Here is a 21,838-nt window from a genome sequence, read left to right as displayed (position 1 = left end):
ATTTTAAATTATAAGATTTCATGTTGGCCTTCTACTCCTTTGAGGTTTCAGGGGGTTTTTTTGTTTGGTTGTTTGGTTGGGTTTTTTTAATGACAAGGAGGACAAACTGACTCTTTATATGCAAGCATCTACTTGTAATTTGGTGACCTGACCCCTTGAGCTGGATATTTTGTAGAGAGGAAAAAAAGTGTTGCAAAACTTCTGAATTTAGCAACAGTGAGGAAGCGGGCTTTGCAGAGAGAGGGGAAATAGTTGTCTTTTCCCATATACAGCCCTACCAGCAATGACCCCTCACCGGCTAAGGTTACTCATAGCCCACATTGCACACGCTGTTATGTACTCACCGATTAGTGGATGACCACCAATCTCTTAGTGAAACCACAGGCGCCGTTAAACTTGTCAGCCTCCTATTTATAACTTGTGCCTTTTGCATCCTCTTGGGAAATAAATGAAATGTGGCTCTTGCTAAACATGCCATCTCGCCAATCACTGCGGCGCTGGCGTTGTTGCTACACAAAAGCACGACAATGCCGTTTGGGAGAACGTCGCTGTCTTCAACTCAAGCGCGGCAGCAAGAGCCCCACGGGTCAAACTACTGAAAGGGGATGTGGCTTTTGCCTGTCTCATCTTCTCTCCCACTCTGGAGCTTCTTTGCTATCTGCCTGCATTTGGAATGATGGGCAAACGGATGAAGAGCTGTGGGGGACTCGAGGTCTGGTCTCCCTGGAAATGCACCGAGCACGTAAGAAGAGAGCAGGGAAGTGAGTCTCCTTGCTTTATTCTGACTTCATTGATATCGATATCTGCCAAGCAGCTGGGATTTTTTAACAGAGATTTCCAATGCAAACGTCTTTTGTGAGAAGGCCCCTGAAGAGAGAAGTTGTGTCCCCCACATGTGCTTGTGCTCACTTACATGTCGTAAACCTGTTTACAGGCACCGTTGACGGAAATCTGAGACTGGACCGGTGGGTAAATTTCGTGCACGTCACAGCTGTGTTACGCTGCTCGTTCTGCTGGGTACACGCTGCTTCCCTTCCTCCACGTGCTTCCGAGCACCTTGAAGCCGTGGCGATAGGCACCGTGCAGGGTTACAGCGTTTAGAAAGAAATAACGCTTTGCCATGCAGAATGCATGTTCCTGAATGAGTGGGAATAAGGGATTTGGGGGAAGATGAAGGGTCTCCTTTCCTGCCCAAGCATGGGATCATCTCTGTCCAACCACCCCCGGAGCTGCCATGTCCTCCAGCAATCACTTCCAGGCTTTCTCTGCTCTCCTCGGTCTTCCCCCAGAGCAGCCAGGTCCTGAGCCCATGTGCTTGCCTGCTCTCATGGGTGTTTGGAGATTTCCAGGGAGACCAGGCTCCCAGTTCCCCATCGCTTTTCAGCCCAACCATGAGCAAAGAGGAGACAGCCCCAGGGCAGGGGAAGAGAGCTGGGAGCCAGGAGAGGGGAGGAATGGATCTTCTTAAATACCTTTGACTGCAGTTTAATTCCCAGAGCACGGTGAAATGTTTTTCCCTTCATCTTTGCAGCTCCCCTTTAGGTAGTTTGAAGGTTGCCCTCTATCCCTGCAGACCGTGGCTAGGAAACCTCCTTTGTAGGAGAAATGCAGAGGCTGCATTTGTTTTCAGCTGGCTTCGCCATAACTTGCCTGCCTTGCGCACCGCAAAGGCACGACAAGCTTTCCCGCAGAGCTGAAGGCAAACTCAGGAACACCCCTAACGCTTGCCTACGGGGAACAGCAGCCACATCACCCGTCTGTGGCTGCTGTTTCCCTTTAAATTCTCTAAAAGCCATTCAAGTGTTGAGTTGCTCACTGAAATTTAATGTGGAGACTGGCCAAGTGATGGCAGCCTGCCAGGGGTTTCCATGTCTACCAAGAATGTTTTGCAGTGCACCTTGGGAGAGGAACATTACTTCCTTGAATTATTTTTTTTTTTTTTCCCCTCCCCTGAAAGTGAGTAAATAAAGCAGCTGAAAATTTAAAGCAGGCAGCTTTCATCACCAGCTCCTCTTTCCATTCACATGGCTACATATCCTGGCTGACAGGTCAACCCATGGTAAGACGGACTTTTTGCTCAGGTGGCGTTCAGCTGCCAGGAGATGCTGCTAAACTGTTGTTGAATTGGTCTTGTGGGAGATTGTGGTCCTATTGCAAAATATTTGGCTCTGTGCCATGATGAAGATCAGGGGGTTACAGCTTTGGAAATGGGGTGATGTTCAGTGCGTGGCGGTGTCTCTCTCCAAAGTTTATTGCTTGGGTATTTTGTAGGGTTAGGAAAGGACGCCTCCATGTTTAAAGCGCAAGACAGTTTGGGCAGGCTGCGAATTCAGCAAAATCCTGCCATCTCTGCCTCCGTAAAACAGGAATGTTGCTCATTTCCTACTTGCATCGAGGCAAATATTCACAAAATCCCTCCCAGTGCTGATGGGACGTGCGCTGCGAGAGCGGGATACAATGGTGTGATTCACTGCAACACCGTGGGCAAGGTGCCTTTGTTTCTCCGGCACCGTGTCTCCAGGCGGTTGGACTTCTTATGTAGCTGATGTGCCTCGCAGTTGCGGGTGGCTTCCAGCCCGGTGGGACAGGGCTGTCCCCATTTAGCCACTGAAGTGAGACGTTGGACACAGCCAGCGTGGTGCCGTGGGAAGGTCGCTCAAAGGCAAGGAGAGGACCACTGATCTCATGTGGCCACAGAGAGAAGGTTCTCTCCTCCTGGTTTGCTCTGCCTCCAGGGACAGTGTCGCAGTCACTCGTCATTGCTCTTACAGCAAAGGTGGGTTGCTGATGGCTGCCTGGTCTATGCTGCTGTCTCAGTGGGGGATTTGAGAACTGGGAGGGATAGGAATGGGGGGGAGACTGGGCCAGTACTTGCTCTGCTCTTCAGAGTTGCTCATGTGCTGGCTGGCACTCATCATCTTCTCCCATGCTGCCTGTAATTGAGGAGAGCCTTTCCCAGCCCTCTCAAATCAAATGGTGGCTTTCTCAGGAGGTACCCGTAAAACCCATCTGGGTGATGGGGGGGGACTGGTCTTGGCCACAAGAAATGTCTCGCGAGTTAAGAAAGAAAATCTAGTTGATTTCTGCTCTCCATCCTCCTTCAGTGAGTCTCTCGCCTATCTGTAGCTTGGCACCCTTGCTCCTCTTTCATAACTCCACATGCCAGATGCCTCTGGCTATCGGATTGCTCTGATCCTCCGACTGGCTGTATCTGACATAGCTTGCCAAGGAATGGGAACAAGGTCCCAGCATTGCAGCTGGGGTTGTGCCACCCTGCTCGGAGTGTTTGGAAGAGCCCTGGTAAAAGTCACCGTCCTCCTGCAGTCAAGCACTGTAGACCTCTGTGCTGTTCTGCAGCGCAAAAGATTCATGCAATTAAGTACTTGCTTATCTCACTGGTACGTCTTCTCTGCTCCAGCTCAGACAAATTTTCATGTCATTTTCAGAGCCAGAAGGGTTGTAATCATTCTGCTACAATGAAAGAGTAATACAATGCTGCTTTTATTATTACACAGTTTTCTGGAGACTTATCCATCCAACTAACCACTGAAAGGCTCATGGTTTCAGATAACTTTGCATAGAGGAAGAAGCTGTTCTGAGCTGAAAGATGACAGCTTGGTGCTAGCATAGGAAAGTGGGTTTGTTTGTGTCTGTTTTCCTGTTTTCTAGCTTCCTGCATGTATAGCAGCTCTTATGGAATTGGGACTGACTGACAGAGGCAGTTTTCCTTTTTAGCAAGGCCTTTGGTTAGACAAGCTACCACAGAGCAATAAATAGTTTGGAATCATGAGTCATGTTTCATTCTTGTAACTAAGTGGGCATTATGGGTTTATTTAAAAAAGGCTTCATTGTTTCTGTATTTGTTGTTACAGAGAAGTAAACCTCAAGTAGAGTCCCAGTGGATTTCTTGGACTGTCCAGCTGTCACTGTCGAAGGTAGCTGCTCTAAGGACTGGTATTTCTATCTGTTTTGTTCTGTGGAGTAAGAATTAGAATTGCTTTACTGAGCAGTAAGCACATTAGTCATGTAATGCCACGTAGTATGGTGTCCCAAATGAGCTTGTGTCTTTGGATATGATATGGGACTTGGTGCGCTTGCAGAGGTGCTTGGTGTCTTCCCAAAGTGTCTGTAAACCATATGGGCTTTCTGAAGTTCTGAGAGCAATGTAGCACCCTGAACTTTGCATAGCAGCTATGGCCAGATGGATGGGCATCCTGACTTGCCCCTCTGCCCTCAGGGTGGAAGCAAGTACCACAGGTCACACAGAGGGGGACACACCTTGAAATGGTGACCATCCCCACCATGACCATCTAGTTCTTCTCCCTTGGCAGCCTAATCTTCTGTGCTGTGTAGGACAGGGGGAGGATGGGACCGGTAGGCGCAGCTCATGATGCACAGTTTCAGCACCACCTCGTTGCAGCTGGAGTTTGTCCAACAGCCTAAGGAACTGGTACAGCTTGACTAACAGGCACAAGGAGACATGTTACTCTCAGGTACTTTTTGGTCCTTGGATCAGGACCAAAGTTTTGTCCCTTATGGTGGTGGCCAGTATGCTCCTGTTTGGTTTTGCCCCTTTCCAGCTCTTCCTTACCCTAACAAGAACCAGGTGCTACCTGGTGAAAGCCTTCAGCCAACAGCTACTGTCTGTCCAGGGTCTCGTCAATGCGTTGGATGACCTTGGACTTCTACAACTTACTTAAAGGTGTAGCGAGTCCCTGCCAGTGATGGACTTTTGGCAATGCTGGTGCTAAGAACTGGGACTGCCACAGACCAGGCACTGCATGGACATGTCATCAGAGACAGTCCCAGGACCAACTGCTGTCTAACAGAGGAGAGCCCAGGTGGAGTGGACTTGCCAAAGGTCATGTAAACAGCCGGGCAAATGGTATTTACTCCATTTGGCTGCTGAACTACAGCTGAAATGTCTTGACTGTGCACACTTCCAGGGATTAACTCTTGACTTTTCAAGCTGAGAGCCTGCGTGGGATCAATACTGTGACATTTAGTTTGCGTCTGAGCTCTCCGTCTAGCAGACACTGAGACTAGAGGTTGTAGGAAGAGTCAGTCTCTTAACTTTGTATGGGGCTTTTCTACATAAGGAAATGAGTGTGGTAAGGAAAGATGTTGAGTACATATCAACATCTTTTCCATGGCTTGTCTCCTTACACTTGTTCTGTGCCTGTCTTGCTCCTGGGCAGTCTTGCGCTGCGATCTGTCCCTGGTCTTGTCTGATATCTCCGTCTCTCATGGACAGGAATGCAGATACAGATAAATGACTGTTTGCAGTGCCTGTTACCTGAATTCTTCTGTGCATCCCGACGTGAGTCTGGAGAATTTCTAGAAGTGTTAGGCTTCTACACTGTTTTACTGCTGAATGGTAGCTCAGATGTAGAAAACATGTCTGTACCCATTGTTGGTCCCAGTTTCTTGTTCCTTGTTTTCTGTTCACTCCTGCCTTGATTGCCTCTCTTACCCTTTAGGGAAAAGGCTTGTGTTGCCTCAGTGAAAAGAATCGGGACAAGTTTGATTATCAAGAAGGTTGTGAAACTTCTTTTGCATGAGATATGAATAATTGCACACTTAGCTCCTGTTTCCATGCATAGTTTCCCAATGGCATGCACAAATACTGTGCTGCTGGGCTTGCAAGGCACACGAGTTAGAGAGTACGTGCTTGCATCAGACATCCACCTCTATGTTAGAGTCCCCTGAGTGAATCTGAGTACTTCAGCTTGTTGCTCCCATCTGCGGTGGGTGCTGTGTCTGATCTTTAGCTGGCTAAAGCTTAACAGATCCAATGAAGTCCCAGCTGCTATGACTGCCCTATTCCTTGCCAAAGCCTCAGATGATCCTGTGGCGTGCTTGTAGCAAGGCAGCAGAAATATCAAGTCGGAGCTAGCTGAGGTTATGGGCCTGGTGTCATCTTAGATTTGCATTGCATCCTCCATCTTCCAACTCAGTCCTCTTTTACTTGACACCGATGTGCATCTGAAACTCTTGGGATGTCTTGAGGGGTAAGTGAAGCTGCCAATTTTTTAAAAATAGCTTTTTGGAAGGAAAAGAAAGCTATATGATACTGGGATTTATGCTAGGAGGAACTATCTTTTGTTAGAGGGAAAAAAAAGGTTTATTTTTCTCATGTCTTCAAACAACCTCTACCTAATGGTAAGCAGCAGTTGAGGTTTCACTGAGTGATGCCGTGGGAATGGGAGGCTGCAGGCTGTTTGCCGCTGCTCTGGAGCATGCTTCAGTAACCCGTATCAAAGCTGGTATAGTCAAGGACATTCTTGTAACTGAGTGAGTCACAAAGCAGCTATTTCCAGAATGGTTGGTTCTTGTAACATGGGGTGGTATTGCCCCGGTGATAGAAAGATGTGCTGGCCAACAGAGCTGGCTCAGCATCGCTGGCCCCAGAACTCAAGAATTTGCCTGGGACCTAGTTTCAGCAGAGGAACCTGGACTATAAATAGGCTTTGGTTAAAACAAAACAAAACAAAAACTCCTTGATGGAAAAGGAAACTTGTTTCAGGAAAGCTATATTTGGAAGAAACTATGAGGGTGGTGAGACACTGGAATAGGTTGCCCAGAGAAGTTGTAGATGCCTCATCATCAGAAGTGTTCAAAGTCAGGTTGGACGGGGCTTTGAACAACCTGATCTAGCAAAAGGTGTCCCTGCCTATGGCAAGGGGGTTGGACTAGGTGATCCTTAAAGATCCCTTCCAACCCAAACCATTCTATAATTCTATGAAAGGAGACATTTTCTCACGGGGTACAATTTAGGGTGAGAATTGGTGGAGGTTTCTGTTCTTGTGGCTAAAAACCCTAAGCAGGAGGAGCAAGGTGAACTCCTTCTCTTAGAGTTTCCTTGATCAAACCTAGTTTGGTATTTCTAGAGGGGTAAAAGCTTTTAATTGCCATAAGTGGTTGAATGCCAATTTGCTGTGCCATCTATTTAAGGGCAGACCTCTTGGAGACAGTATGTTCGGTGACACTGCACTGCAACTGCCTCTCCCCAATCCCTTGAGTAGACGTTTCTAGTGACGGTGTTAAGCCTAGCTTTAATCTGTGTTACCCAGTGACACATGCAAGCATAGGAAACAAAGATTTAAAACTGAAGTCAAGCAGGAGAGCAAAATATAAAGCCTGAACCACCTGATATTGCCATCTGTAAACGAATGCTAGGAGCATGCCCTAAGCTCCTGGCTAGGAACCGTATCACATGCTCTGCGTTTAAGATCTGTGGCTGCGAACAGCCAGCAACAATTTAATTAATAATGATCTGGTCAGATAATGGGAGAGAGACCTAGAGCTGATAGGGAAGATTTCTGAAGACTTCTGTAGAAAACCACTGTGTTTATTTAATAAAAACTGTTAGTAGAAGCAGCTTAGTTCTGACAAAACTCCAGGTGTAGACTCCTTTTTTCAAAAAGAAAAGCTGCATCTGTCAATGTGCCCCTGATTGTTGTTATTGTTGTTTCATTTTTTACGATTGAAAGTCTCTCAGGTGTACATCCTTTTTTTTTTTTATTTCAAGTTTTGAAACCAACAGGACTTTTTGTGTTCAGGTTGATCAGGACTAAAACATACCTATTTGCAAAATATGTCTTTGACTATGTTCTTTCTTACCCCTGAATCAGAGCAAGATGGGGAAGCAATTGCAGTATTACATTTACAAGATGAGAAGCATGTCTCATACACAGCCTTAGATGCTCTTGAAACATCTGTGTCCTCATCGCTGCCCAGTCTACTGCAGAAATGTTCTGGACAGCAGAGCACTGTTGACACTTACCCTTTATCAATCTTTACCTTAAGAAATACTAACTGTCTATACAACATAGGTGATGGACCATGCTGTGTCTCACCCTCCATATCCAACCCAGACCTAATCTGGTCTTAAAGGTTGGATGTAAAGATGTCCACAGGGTGTTGAAGGTTCCCATCATGGATGAAGAGGAGTCAGAGCGGTCCTAGCTCTAGGATGGCTTGGTGGTTGCTCAAGTAGCAGCAAATCGCTGTCATTTTTTGCCCAGTGTTTTAAGGCAAAGCAACGAGAATTCATGCTGTAACCTGTGGCAATCTGGTAACTGCTGCATAACCAGCTGAGTTGTCCATGCAATGGGGACGGGTTAGCAGACGGTGGGAATTATCCTGGTCTGGAAGCTGGAGGTCTTATCTCTGTTGAGGACAGCATGTAGGGGGCAGGAATGTGAAGCTGTTCAGAGGAAGATAAAGAAAAATCTTGGCTGTCTGGTTTGCTGTCCATCCAAAGGAGCAAGGGTGATTAGGGCTGGGGAGAAGGGGGAGAAGAGGAAAAGCAGCAAATGAGTAGGGGTGTACTGAGAACTGGGCCGCAGAGATCATGACTTGCCTTGCCCACATCCAGGAGGGATGTCTCAGAGCTGAAATGCTGATGTAAACATCAGGACTTGGGGCTTCTGCTGCTGCTCCTTGGGGTTAAGGCTGAGAAGCAGCCTGGAGGTCTCAGACCAAACATGAGATTTGTGCAAATTCTGAGCATTTCCAGAGAACAAGCTGAGTGACTGGAAACAGAATTCTGCTGAGGAAACAAAAGCAAAAGTGAAAGAGGTGTCCCAAACCAAACTTTTACACCCCTCTGTGTCAACACAGTTTCAACACAGCTTTACCAGACTGGGGTTAAAGAGGGGAAAAACATGAATCCAAAGCATGCACAACAAGCCGCTTGACCAGAACTGTACAGAAACAAGCCACAAAGCTGACTGAGCTTGAGACCCAGACCCAAATGCAGTCAGTGGGTTGAACCAGAAGACCTTAGATGTAAGGTTGGCTCTCCAGTGTCCATCTCCCCTGGTATGGAGCAGAGCCCCTAGGCTTTTCATGCAATGCCACAGGGGAGCTGGAAATTCCCAAACCTTCCAGCTCAATAGGGAAACGCTCAGCACTGGGATCTCTGAAACCGTCTCCCCTTTCTGGAGGGGTAGGCATTATCATAAGCTCTGCCAGGGAGCAATCTCCGTCCGTATAGGATCTGGAGGCTGGCAAGTCCTCCTGGGCTCAAGCACCTATGCAAAGACTTTGAAAGGACTTGAGGCACCTGTCTGTCATCTAGTCCCTTGTGGGTGAGCACTTCCTCAGCGTGTAGAAAATCTGATTTCGATCCAAATTTTGGACTGGAAGAAAAAGGTCTGTAATTGCGCCAAAGTCCTGATCACCAGCTCTTTGGCTTTGCAGCTTGCAGAGCAGGTAGGAGGCCGGCAGTGAGCTCATTGCTCGCTCATCCTTTCCATTCCCTGGCTGCATCCTTCCCCAGTATCGTTCCCCGCTGCGTGTGAGGTTTGCTGCTCTGAGGGTCGCTGCTCTGCCTGCCTGTACAGTGTAAACCATTGTGTTGCGGCAGACAGTGAGTTATGGGCACATCCATCTCTGAAAAGACCCCAGGAGTCCGGGAAAGCGGGAAGGAAGTCAAACCAACAGAAGAACCTCTCCGAACAAAAGGTGATTGAGGCATCTCTTGTCTCCTCTTACACCCTGAGCATCCTTCCTATAGAAAATGACTTGTCCTGATCCCTCAGCCCAGTAAGTTTGAATAGTTTGTAAAAGTCCTTGAAATCCTATAGCCAGGGAGAAGGCAAGCTGCTGAGTCGTAACGTGTCGGAGCGCCTGGCAAAGAATGGGGCTTTGTTAGTGCTCTTCAGCAAAAGGGGAGGGCATGGGGCTTTTGTCAGGCAGTGTATCTGCTTTTTCTGGTGTGGAGAGCGAGTGCATGGTGGCGGCTGCTGCTTTGACAAAACGCCTGTGGGGATTTGCTGGAATTGGGGATCAGCTGGAAAAATGCTTTCGTGCTTTCGGGGGGTGGCTGTGCTCCAGTAGATGGGTTGGGGAGGACTCCGGGTCCTCCTGATAGATGGACTTGGGGATTTGGGGTTTGGTTTTAGTTTTTTTTTAGAAGGAGGGGAAATAGTTAGTGCTGGCTGAGGTGTAGCAGAGGACAGAGTTTGCATGCATCGCGTGCGGGCTGTCACACGCTCTCAGCAGCAGGCTCTGAATAGCAGGAAACGTCCAGTTTCCCAGGGTTTCCGTCTGTGAGCTACAGTAAGCGCAGAAGTCGCACGAGGGGAGAGACTGGCAGAACAAGGAAAAAAAACACAGGAGCTTCATTTGACAAACTGCTGTGGGACCGCACTCTAGGTGAAAAGGGATTAGAGCTGAGACACGCCACTGTGCAAAGAAAAACACATCCTCTCCTTTTCCTTTTCAGTTTCCTGTATTTTAAGTTTCCCCGACACATGAGCTGCAAGGGCATAGAATGCAAAATTTCTTGTCCTTCTAAAAAGGCAAATAACAAGCAATTGCTTTAGAAACCCTATTAGCACCGGTTTCGTAATTGTCTCTGTGGGTGTCTCATCTAATGAACAGGCCCAGATCTGTGTTTCAGCAAACGAGGCGGCTAGATGTGGGAGGGAGAGGTGGGAGGGGACAGCGGCCGCTCTGGGAGCACCGAGTATTTCAGGACTTGGAACCTCGCAGGAGTTGCTGCCGTAGCCTTTACCACGGGGGAATTTTAATTGGCTGCTTTATGCAAGGTACGTTGCTCTCTGCACTGGTTATTTCTGGGGTTTGTGACCAGCATTTGTTGGTTGGTTGTTTTCCCGTTGATCCAGAGGCTTCGTTTTTATGTTTAGCCATGTACTGCAGGAGGGGTGTAAGGTTAGCCTTAGCAGGCTGATTGGACTAACGTGCTGTGAGTAAAAGTCCTGAGGCAGAGTAAAGTTTGGGAGCGTTTCCTACAGGTAGAAATTTTACCTGTGCAAGCGACCAAAGGTGTGGAGTGCATTTTCCTGGAGCGTAAAACCCACTCGCGTGCACCCCTGTGCTTTATCTAGACAGCACGCTGGCCTTGCGTAAAGAAGGTATGTTATCTTTAAAGTATTTAATTCCCAGTATGGTCTAGACTTGAGGCATTAAATCCTCTGCTTGCTCTCATCTTGTGTTTTCCAGAACGGGATGATGGAGAAGCCTGTGCACGCGTGGTCCCTCTCCTGCAGGCAGCTGCCTGATCCTGTGTGTGTTGGGGCTTGCTCCTGTTCAGAGGGAGGGATTTTCCCCCTGTGCCAGGCAAGCAGGCAGCTTCATCTGGCAACACAAGCCTGATGAAGTAAGGCTGGAAACCATGCATTCACGTTGGGGTTACACGGCTTGCCTGGCAGAGTAAAGAAACCAATACCCAACTAATTAGTCAGGGTGAGAAAGGCTGATAAGCTCGCCTGGGTTTCTGCAAGGGAGGGAAGTGGTCAAAAGCTTGCAGTTGTCTTAGGTGATAAGTGAAAAGTCTGGGTCAAAGGCCCAATTATAGGGGAACAGTAAGACACTTAAGACTTTTAAAAAGTAACAAACAACTACGTGTTTAGAGCCAGAAGAGGAGGAGCTGCAGCTCACAGGAGGGACTGTTTTTAAACTTTAGCTTAGTTTAATTTGGACCTGAACCAAAGCTCTGTCTCTTTGTCTGTGGAAATTTCCTATGGCCTGGAAGCTTCCTAGACCTTGCAGCTGCTCCCTGAACTTCATAGTTTCATTACTGCCACTGCAATGACTTCAATTCCCAATGAGCTGCGAGACAAGGTTTTTGAGGATCTGCAAGAAAACCAGGCAGAATTGTGTCAAGACCCTGCCTTCAGTTCCTTGCCTTGCATTTTGGAGGCAAACAATATCAGCAAGGTCAAGAGGGTTAAGAAGATAAGATAAATTCAGTGGCAACAGGTCCATAGGCAGATACTAGGAAAAGGGTTGCACCCTTTGAGATCTCTAATGCAACGGTTGTTGGGGAATACAAGAGGAATGGACCTCAGAAAGTGGCCAAGCTTATGCTTGTTCTCCAAGTAACAGCTCTTACTGCCAGACTAGCAAGACCACTGGCCTGGCCTGGTCGGGTATTGTTTACATTCCTGTTGAATTGGAAAGGGCTCATGCAAAGCACTTTGAACTCAACAAACAGGAAATTTCTTGTGAAAGAGTTTTGTCAGAGCTTTGACCAGCTCTTCAGGTCATCAAAAGACTTGGGTTTTGGCACTCAAAGCACCTCGGTGAACTGCGGTGTCTCGGAATGATGATCAGAGGTTAGGAAGCACCGGCGACTCTTTGCAGGTCTGTCCTGCCTTCAGTGGCTTGTAATTTGTCCTCCAAGAGCACCTGAAGGGTTTGATGAAACACTACAAGCTTCCTACTACACTCAGCCTTTGGTAAAGGCCTTGGGCACTAGAGGAGAAAGGAGGAAAAATTTGGCAGTTCTTCAGTCGGGATTGTTGTTAATGTTCCTGGATTTGAGTGAGTTTAAGGAACCCAAACAGAAAGCAGAGAAAAGCTGGGTGCAGGGATTAAACTAATCCAAGCAAGTAATTTTTTTTATCCATTCCCATTCCTTTGTACGGACTTCAGCACTGCCCTGTTTCTGGCAGGTATTGGGGATGCTGCGAAGGGCCAAGGCTTTGCATGGGTCACTTGGTGGGGCAGATCTGGGAGGTTTTGTAAGTGGCATTTTGTAGTGACACATCGTTATCTTTTGGAGATTGCCTCTAGCGTAAGGAAACATCTGTGAGCTGGGAGGAGAGGCAGGTAGTGGTGTGTCAGAAGGCAGGGCAGCTAGAGGATGGATCCAGAGTCTCATTTGTGAATATTTGGTGGAGCCAGACATTTCAAAAGTGGCTATTGTCCCAGTTTTATCATGATTCTCTGTCTTCTATCACAGAGGAAGGGAAATCCCCTCCGGTCCTACTCAAGTTCTGGAGGTGCTGAGTGGAGAGGATGGTTCAGGGGGATGACATCGCTATACATTGAACTCCACATCATCTGTGAAGCAGTTCTGCTACCAGCTCTCCCGTTGTCCCAAGGGACACTCCTCTGATATTGTTTGTGCCTCTGGGTTGGTTTCCAGGCTGTAATTCAGACTCTGATACTCCGGGTCTGACTCAAAACTGCTTTGATGTAGATGGTAGCACATATTCTAAACCCCAGATTTGTAGCACTCTGTCATTCTTCTTGCTTTTTGAGGCCGTGCTGAAATCCCATTTGCTTTGGAAAAGCAGAGTGGGCATATTGGGAGTATGAGGCCAAGGGAGAGGAGCTCCTGCTCCCAAAGCTGCTACCAGAGCTGTGACACAAAAATTGTCCCTGGCTATTATCTTCTGTCTTTCCCACATTTCTACTCCAATGGAGAATTATTGAGTTCTCTTTTCTCATGATCTCCTTTCCTTTGCTGCCTCCAGACAACCTGTATTTGTTTCAGGTTTGGCTTGGAGTTTCATCCAGTAACCCCAAGTCATTCTGTGTTGCGTATGAGTTGCTGGGTCAAAATAGTTATGCTTCTGCATGCATAAGCTGCTTGTAAGTGATAACGATAATGATGATGGGAGCTACAAGGCCACGGGGGATTAAACCACTAAGTAAACGTCATCTCACCTGTGAGCCCTTATCATACGTGCCTCGCTATTTGCAAAGGCTGAATGACATCCTTAATTGTGGTGAGAGTGATCTTCTCTAGCCTTAGCTGTCAACAAGTAAAGGGTCTTACTTGAGCTGTTTAATTCTGTAGCTAGTGGAGAGACACCAGGTATGCCCAAAAGTACGCTCATCTCACTAAGGCTGGATTAAATTGACCTTCTTGTGTGCCTCTTTTTGGTTACAAAAGGTGTCTGGGATAGGTAGTTCAGCCTTCAGATACCCAGAAAGGGCAGATGGATTTTGTCCTTTGAAAGTCAACTAGAGGCTTATGGTTGTTTTTACTGGGGTCAGGAGTGAACTTCCTAAGGAAGGGACGTGAGCTTCCAGTTTGGGTTTGGGAAAGAAAGAAAAAAGGCTGGGTGAGATAAGGTTTGTGTAAAGCTTTTGCGTTCCCTGTTTTTGGAAAAAAAAAAAAAAAAAAAAAAAAGATAAAAACACACTCCCCTCCCCCACACATAGCTTCCTGTTTTTCCTGTTTTTCTGTGTTACAAAGACAAAAGTTGGAGAAAAAAAATAATTCTTCTTGGTCTGAAAAATCAATTAAGCAGCTTCAGTGTTTTCTGAGGAGAGTACTGAATGCTTGTTTGACCCTTTGTAAGCTCCTGGCTACACACTGCTATCATAAATTTCCTGAGTTTTTAATGTCATCAACATTTTGACAGCCTGGCATTGTCTCTTCTTTCAGTGCTTGAGGTCCTGCCATGCGGGTGACCAACAAACAATTTTATGAGTGATGCATAAAACTAGCACTATCAAGCCAGGCTATCTCACCTCTCATAATGCAGAAGAACATGCCTGGAGAAGAACACCACAAAAACTGGAAAGGGTTGTAGTAATATTTCCTCCACATGTGCTCCTTGCCTCCTCAGGGACTTCCTGAGCTTGAGTTGATGCCTTTGTTTTTATTAGCTTTTAATTGATTTTTCCTCCATGAACTCGTCCAGCTGCTTTTGACCGCATGTGTAATATTCTCATAGCAATGACAGACTCTTGTGGCAGTGAGTTCCATGGCTTAATTAGACGTGGTGAGGTCAAATGTGCTATTTGTCCTGAGCTGGCCCCATTGCTTGAGGGTAGAGGTGGTTGTGCTGTGCTCCAAATGTTTGCTGCCTGCCCTCATCTGTGCATGAACCTGGACCAGCCAAAAGCCTAAGGGTCTTGTGTTCAGAGTCTTGATGGTTCTGTCCATTTTCTTGTGTTTTTAAACTGTGCCTACCTACTTTCATTGCTGTCCTGCTCAGCAATTTCCCTGGTAAAGAAAATATTGAAGCAGACCCTGCCTAGTTCCTTCACATGGCTGGCATTGGCACACTCCCTGTATCCCATGCTAAAGCCTAATCCAAGTAACTGCTGCTTCTGTTCTTCTCTTCCTCCTTTTTATGCTGCTGAGGGCTGTCTTGGGATTCAGGGTTTTATTGTCTCTCTGCCCTGTTTATTCCCAATTACCTCTTAACTCGCACGTCATGTGTTTCTGTCTGCTTATGAGGTGGCTCCAGTAAGCTGAATGCTAATTCATCCTGAGTCATGACCATCTGAGGCTTGACAAGAGCGGAGTCTGAATGGCAGAATTTGCTCCAGTGTGTTGGTGTTGGTTAAACAAAGTCTGGAATTGGTTTTCCACATTACAGAATGGTCTTTGTGCCTGCCTGAATGCAGACTCTGCTAGAGCGTGACACGTGAGGGGGGATGTCGGTTGGAAACACAATTAGGAGGCATGAGGATACTTGGTCCCTAGAGAAAAGCAGCAAAGGTTGGGACAGAAAGAGGAGCAATGTCTTGGCGTTGGCCACCAGAGTTTGCCCCCATGGCCTAAGGAGCTCCTGAGTATATGGACTCTAAGCTGGCACTACTAATTGAATGAGGAGATCCCACCCTGCTCGTGGGCATGTTTATGTGATGGTACATTAAACTATGCTGGGGAATGGATCCAGGTTAAAAAGTAATCTGGCAAAGAAGGCTAGGGTCCATGGTCCAAGCTCAAACAAATCTTTCCTCTCCCCTCACACCCCTTAAGACCAACTCTTAATGCTAATCCATTCTCCCCCCTCCCAAAAAAAAAAACCAAACCCAACTATTTTTGATCACATTAATCATGATTATACTGATGTTGAGTTGACCAGGTGGAGGAAAGGTTAGATCTGTGTTCATTTTGGTTTAAGGTCCCAAGATTTATCTGTTACGTCACACACTGTCATGTGATGTAAAGTGCTGGCCTGTATTGACTCAGCCTAACAACAAACTTTTAGTAAGTTTTTCTGCTAATTTCTGAGGAAGAAACTCCCTACTGGCAGGTTTTGTGCAGAGCTGTATGTTATTCTGCCCTGTAATGTGCATCCTTTAGAGCTATACGCTGCTTGGGGACAGATGTAATGCTCATGCAAAGGGTGAGTGAGGGTTAACAGCAAGGGAGGAATTCTGGGTATCTAGAAGACAGCCTGGCAAGAAGAGAGTTTTAAATTTCAAATGTTTTAAGCTGTATCCTGCTGCAAAGTGGAGGGGCATTTACCAGTCCAAGTGTAAGTGCCCATGCTCTATATTGCATTCTTAGATGGCTTTAGATGCTTTAGTTAGAAGTAACACCATTACTGGCATGAGAGAAAGTGACCTAGAGAGTGAAAAGCAATATCTGAGGAAGTTTCAAATTTACCCTGACAGAAAAGTATCTTTAGTACCTCTTGGCTTCAATTAGGAACGCTTTTATTTACTTCTGAACTAGAGCTTGAATTAAAGCAGGTTTATCCCTGCCTCTGCAAAGATGATGGACTCGTTTGACACGAGCTGTAGTAGGAAGGTACCTCTTCATCTGCATGGCAGCAATAACTTGACTGCCCCTCAAAGGGCAGGGAAGGGAAAATTTGGCCTGTTGGAGGACTGAATGTGACAAATTGATGGACCAGCCTCGTTTCTGAGGCAGTCGGTAGTAGAAAGATTATGAACTGCAAGGATGGATGAGATTGGAAGGGCTGCAAATGCCCTTTAGGATGGCTGATGCAGGGAAAGAGAAGAGTTTAAGGAGGGGAGGGGCTACAGCAAACATGGTCGTGGCATTTATATGCCCCTTGGTTTAGTATTAAAATGCCCTAAGCACTCCCTAAATCTGGCATAGCTCATGACAGGTTTCTCCCATCTGAGAAGTGTTTTTGTTGACTGATAATCTTAACGTCAGCACAGAGGGGGATTCACAGGAGGAAGATGGAAAATGAATAGTCCTGTGGCTGTCCAGTTTGTTCCTTAATGTACAGGAGCTGATAAGACTGTTTGACTGGACGTGTGTTTCCATGAGAAACTCTGTGTCACGTCTGAAATCTATGGGGCTTTCCAGACATTTTCCTGGTGGAACAGCTGCCTCAGAGCTACAGGCTCTGAAGTAGAAAGGGGTTCTATGCAAAGCTGACAATGAGGCTCAGCATTCCACCGAAATATCTCTTTGCTTGGTTTCCTATCTGTTCCACACACCCTTCTGGCAATTTTCTGAAACGGGGTATAACAACCTGTTGTGGCTCCTCAAGACATGTATTTTCTTGCTGAAATGTGCATTTAGCAGCTTTGGACAGTCCCTATTGAGGATGAATGTTCCTCCAGATGACCCAGGGTGCTCCTATCTATTGGATGCTCAGCAACCACTTAGGTTGGTATTCGCTGCTGCGTCACCCTTTTTTCTGTCCTCGTTGCCGTGCTCAGCAGACAGGCCAAGAGTGTGATGAGCCACAGAGATCCAGCAGCTCCTACAGAAGTTGTTTCTCAAGGTCTTTTTTGTGTTTCTACGTGAATATTATTATGTGTCCCCTCTCTAATTACAGACCTGAGCTGTACAGTTTATTCTACCTTCATTTAAAGAGAATAAACAGATGTGTCTCATACTTTGGAAAATGTTCTCCTAGGGAGATCGCATTCCTCATGGGAGCCTGATGCAGGCTGGTGGCTGTTTTGTTTTGCCAGTGGAAGTCTCCATCCTCAAAGGCCGTAGACTTTCTGATTTTGCACATAAAACCAGATGCCGTCATGCAATGTGCAGCTAGCGGACCCTTCCTTGGAGGTGCACCTCCTTCAGTTCTGGCCATCAGGAGCTCACCATCTGCATGGTCTTGGACTCCCTACCAGCAGAGCCATGCATAAAGAGCAGACTAAAACCTTGCGAACCGGCTTCTGAGTGGCTCTGCTCAAGCTTGCCTTGCCCTTCATGGAGCAAACACAGAATTACAAAACCACTGAGTCACGTGAAGGCTGTGTCCGAGCTGGGGGAGGACAGCATGTGACAGCCCCAGGATTCTGCTCGGTGCTCCCATCACCCAGCGGCACTGCAGTTTTGCATTTAGTTTTTCACACACGTGAACGCATAATGTGACCTCTGTGTACCCTTGGGTGGTCCCGATTGTTTCCTTTGCCCTCTGTGGCTGAGCCAGTGTTGGTTTTGTTCGCTAGATGACGGACTTCAAATCTTCTTTGCCTGACTGGGCTAGAATAAGTGTGCAAATGCTGTTCTCGTAGAACTGATGGGGAAAGCCTGGAAATGGTGGCTGAAACTCGTGCTTGCCTTATTGGGTGATGTGATGTGATGTGGCAACTTAGGTCTTTCCTTGGTGCCGGAAGGGCTGTTTTGAAAGCTGGCTGGTGATGCTTGCCCATTCAGCAAATGATCCCTGACTGTCGTGTTCAGGCAGAAAGTAGGCCACACATTTTCCCAGGAAGGGTGAGAACGTGACTGCTAAAAAGAAAAAAAACCACCACCAAACCCAAACCAAAACACTGAGTTAAATCTGTGTCAGGTTATAATGGTAACGAGTATCCAAATGCTTCTGGTTTCTGCAGAGTTAGCTTGGGTGTCTCTACAGCGTTGTTGCTGCAGGGGTTTCTCAACTCCCGTTGAGATTTTTTGGGGTCATCTCCATAAGGTCTGGGCTCAGGTCTTCATGGGTAATAGACCCTCAATGAACCAGGATTGCATATGGACAGGAGGCAGAGTGTGGGACCAGCTGATGGCTGGATGCTGCATCCAGATCGGTGGGTCCACCTTGGTCATACGTGTAGTTCTTCTTTCAGGTGACCGTTACAGAAGGAACTGAATAACACTTAGGCTGGGGCGGTGATGTTCCCGTGGTGTTATGCATGTGCTCTTCAGCTGTGAGGAGGCTCCTCAGGTTCCTCCTGCATCTGCTCATGGGCTATCATGGTCCTGTGGAGCAAAGCTGTGGGTATCTGCACCCTTGGTTTGAGTCATTCGGTTTACATTAAGCTGGCTGTATGTTAATGAATGGGTAGATTCTCTGGTTGTTTTGGTAAGCGTTTGGGAAAGACTTTCTGAGTTTGGCATCTAGCACCCACTCTTTTTGTTTTGTACAGGATAAAACATTTTCTTGCAGAATTAAATAAGGACCAGGTGGAGACACCCTCTCATATCAGAGCCATCTGAAATGATGGAATCGTCTTCCCTCCTTTCCCCAAAATAGACAAAATAGGCTGGATTAAAAAATATAAATAAATAAAATCCACCAGACTGTTACTCAGTGAGCCTAATACAACCCCACTGACTACCTGCTGCTCTGTTGAAGCATTTGAAAATGAAATGCTGTCACACATTCAGCCTGATTCTACTCACTGATTAAGCAAGCTGCTTATGCTTAGAAATTTCTAACAAGCTTGAGTGCTCTCTAGGACCTCTGAGAAACAACTTTATCTTTGTGTCTACAAGACGGGGGATTAAGTGGTGGCAAAAAATAAACTTTTAGTCCTGTCCTCTTGGTGCTCTGGGGTGAGAGCTGGCTGGCCACTGTTTTCTTTTGCTTTTTTCCTGGCTCAGTTGCCTTCACTGGGAGGGGCCAGGAGGAGTTTGGATTCCAGCTTTTTGACCTCTTTGCATGCCTAGAGCTTTCCTCTGGGACAAAAAATAGCCTTATGGTCGTGCAGATCTTGATGTATGAAAACTTGCGAACTAATGAGATTATGGAATTTTTTAATGTTTCCCATTCTTCAGACAAATGAAATTTAAGAGGCAGTGGTTACTAAGGAGAAAACATTGTCATTCATCTGTGCAGTCACTTCAGTTGTGTCTGGATCCAAACAACCACTTAAAACCAGGCCAGCTAACCATTCAAACTGCAAAATGTCCCTTGTTCTATGACACCATTTCAACCCCAGCTTCAGGATGACCTGGAAAGGGAGTTCCTAAGCAGAGTTTGGTGACTTTAGGGAGCTCAAGCTCTTACTTAGCAAGGAATCCACCCACGTGTGAAGCTTAAAAATGAGACCTTCCCACCTAGCTTAGTCACCCCACCCAGCTGACCTTTTTACAGTCCATGCTGAGATGCTCAAGGTATTTCTTCCCACAAAGTATAAAGTAGGGTTAGGCTTCTATGTCTGACTTCCTGACATCTCAACACAAGGAGAATCAATCTCACCTATTGTTTGTAGCCATCACGGTAGACATTCAGGATGTCTTAGAGTATGCCACCAGCAGATAGCCGCAGTTCAGCTCTTCCTGGAAACAGTGCAAAGACTCTAGTTATGTCTCCATTAGTAAATAAATTAGGTCTAGCCCCATAGCCAAGTGGTTATTGCATAACTTATACATAGCTAATTTCTCCTTACCCCCCAAAGCAGCATGACTATGTGCAAGCTACCCATTTCAAATGGTCCCTGGACCATACCTGAGAACTGTCTGGGAGATGGGCTAGTTGGCATACATCAAAACTATGCCAAAGTCTCTGCCACCAATTTAGCAATGTAAATCTTTGCAGCATATATCCTCATTTCCTTGCTATTGTGAACGTAGCTTTTGAGCGTGCACTAAAACCAGGCTAAGGATAAATGTGGACAGACCATATGCAGTCCCTTGAGTTTGCTGTTTAGCTTCACAAAGTTAAAAGAATCTCAGAGTTTTGTATTTTTATCACCATTAGTAATATCAGCTGATGCTGCCCATAGTATCTTCACCACCCGGCCTTTTTCCAGAGCAGTCTCTTATGATGTGCTATTAGCTGGCTGTGTTCGCTTCCTCTGATACATTTCTTTCGGGAGGTAAGGCTGGGAAGGAGGAAGCTACAGAAGTTTGCTCACATGGGTTTGCTGCCTTTTTTTTTTTTTTTTTTTTTAAAGTTCTGCCCACTTCCATGTTAGGCAAGCTTTCCTTATTGACGCAGCGGTTGTGACAAATAACCAGCAGTGCAGTGTCCTACTCGGAAAGGAGTAACATCAGACCTCTGTTCTTCTGGAAGGTTGGATGTTTGGGCATGGATCGCACGGCTCTGCAGCTCCGTACAATAGCTTTTAATGCCAAAAAGTGCAGACTGAGGCATCCGGGCAGAAAACTGGTGAGAGATACGGGAAGATATGCTCTGCTTCATCCTGTGCTGTCTTGTACTTCATGGATTTTCTTCTAGGAGAACGAATCTGGCACTAAGCAGGTTTAACATATTAAGAAGTTTAGGGCCTTTCCGGTCATGTGGAAGAGGCATCATGGCCCACCTGAGAAGATCTTCAATTTGGGGCATCAGGAAAATGGCCTGTAGCCTCGGTGGTCTTCTGTGACACCAGCTCACATTGAGCTATTGGGTTTCTGTTTCCTCTTCTAACGTTTTCAAATGCTTTTTAGGGACAGCAGTCACACCTGTGTGTGCTGTCAAGAGCAGGGAAGGCTGATTGTTTGCAACGAGCACTGAAGCTTTGGTAGATGGATGCTCTTGCAAGGGAGTTTATGTGTGCCTTCTGTGTTGTGTCCAGGACATGTGCGCAGCTGAAGCAACTGCATCTCTGCTCCAAGTGGAGGAAACCTTCTCAGCATGCCTGGCACGGATAGATGCCCTCATCCTCAAGCCTCTGCTCCAGGCAGGTAGGTCAGAGAAGACTATTTTTTCGTCTGTAGTTCTAGCTTTGAGTCACTGGCACACGTATGAAGGGATTTATAATTGAAACTCCATGGCTGCGGACTTGCTGGAGGCTGGTTTGCTGGAGTAAGTGGTATGTAGAGATGTTTCATTTAAGACAGTGAGCTCTTAAGGATGCCTATGGCCTTTCATTCAACCTAGGACTGTGGTTCCTGGTTTTAGAGGTTAATCCAGATTCTAACCGGTATCAGCCTGTACACCCACTCCGAGGCTTGTTTCCAGCATGGTGCATGGAAATCCAAAATGCATCATCTCACACATTCTCAACCCTTAAACCATGCCCATCCTGCCTCCCTGCTCTTGGTCCGTGGTCATGCCCGTCTTTGAAGGTAAAACTTGTGGGTGCAGGTTCTGAGCTGGCAGTAAATCAGAGCAGCTTCACTGGAATAACAAATCCATATAAATATTCACAAGCCTGTCTGGCCAAAAGTGGTGCGACTGGATTAGGCCCATAGGCTGGTTCCCTCTCACGTCACCGCCTTTTTGCT

General features: G+C 46.6%; 1 protein-coding gene across 6 annotated transcripts in view; it reads left to right on the top strand.

Moving 5' to 3' along the window:
* The first annotated feature begins 1,952 nt into the window (after nucleotides 1-1,952).
* Nucleotides 1,953-21,838, top strand: part of ALS2CL (ALS2 C-terminal like) — a 47,136-nt gene continuing 27,250 nt past the window's right edge. The window contains exons 1-3 of one of the 6 annotated variants that reach the window (XM_052808710.1): nucleotides 10,458-10,559; nucleotides 10,975-11,131; nucleotides 21,187-21,295. In XM_052808710.1, the coding sequence (XP_052664670.1) occupies nucleotides 21,190-21,295 (106 nt within the window). In that variant the 5' untranslated portion in view covers nucleotides 10,458-10,559; nucleotides 10,975-11,131; nucleotides 21,187-21,189. Of the gene's footprint in view, nucleotides 2,060-3,914; nucleotides 3,936-10,080; nucleotides 10,560-10,792; nucleotides 10,887-10,974; nucleotides 11,132-20,606; nucleotides 20,778-21,186; nucleotides 21,296-21,838 lie in introns of those variants that run through there. The other 5 variants (XM_052808699.1, XM_052808719.1, XM_052808702.1 and 2 more) reach the window with 5 other exon arrangements.

The sequence above is a fragment of the Harpia harpyja genome, chromosome 1, assembly GCF_026419915.1.
Source record: "Harpia harpyja isolate bHarHar1 chromosome 1, bHarHar1 primary haplotype, whole genome shotgun sequence".
Classification (NCBI taxonomy): domain Eukaryota; kingdom Metazoa; phylum Chordata; class Aves; order Accipitriformes; family Accipitridae; genus Harpia; species Harpia harpyja.
The sequence above is the reverse complement of the archived record's forward strand: the minus strand, read 5'-3'. Positions and strand labels throughout refer to the sequence as shown.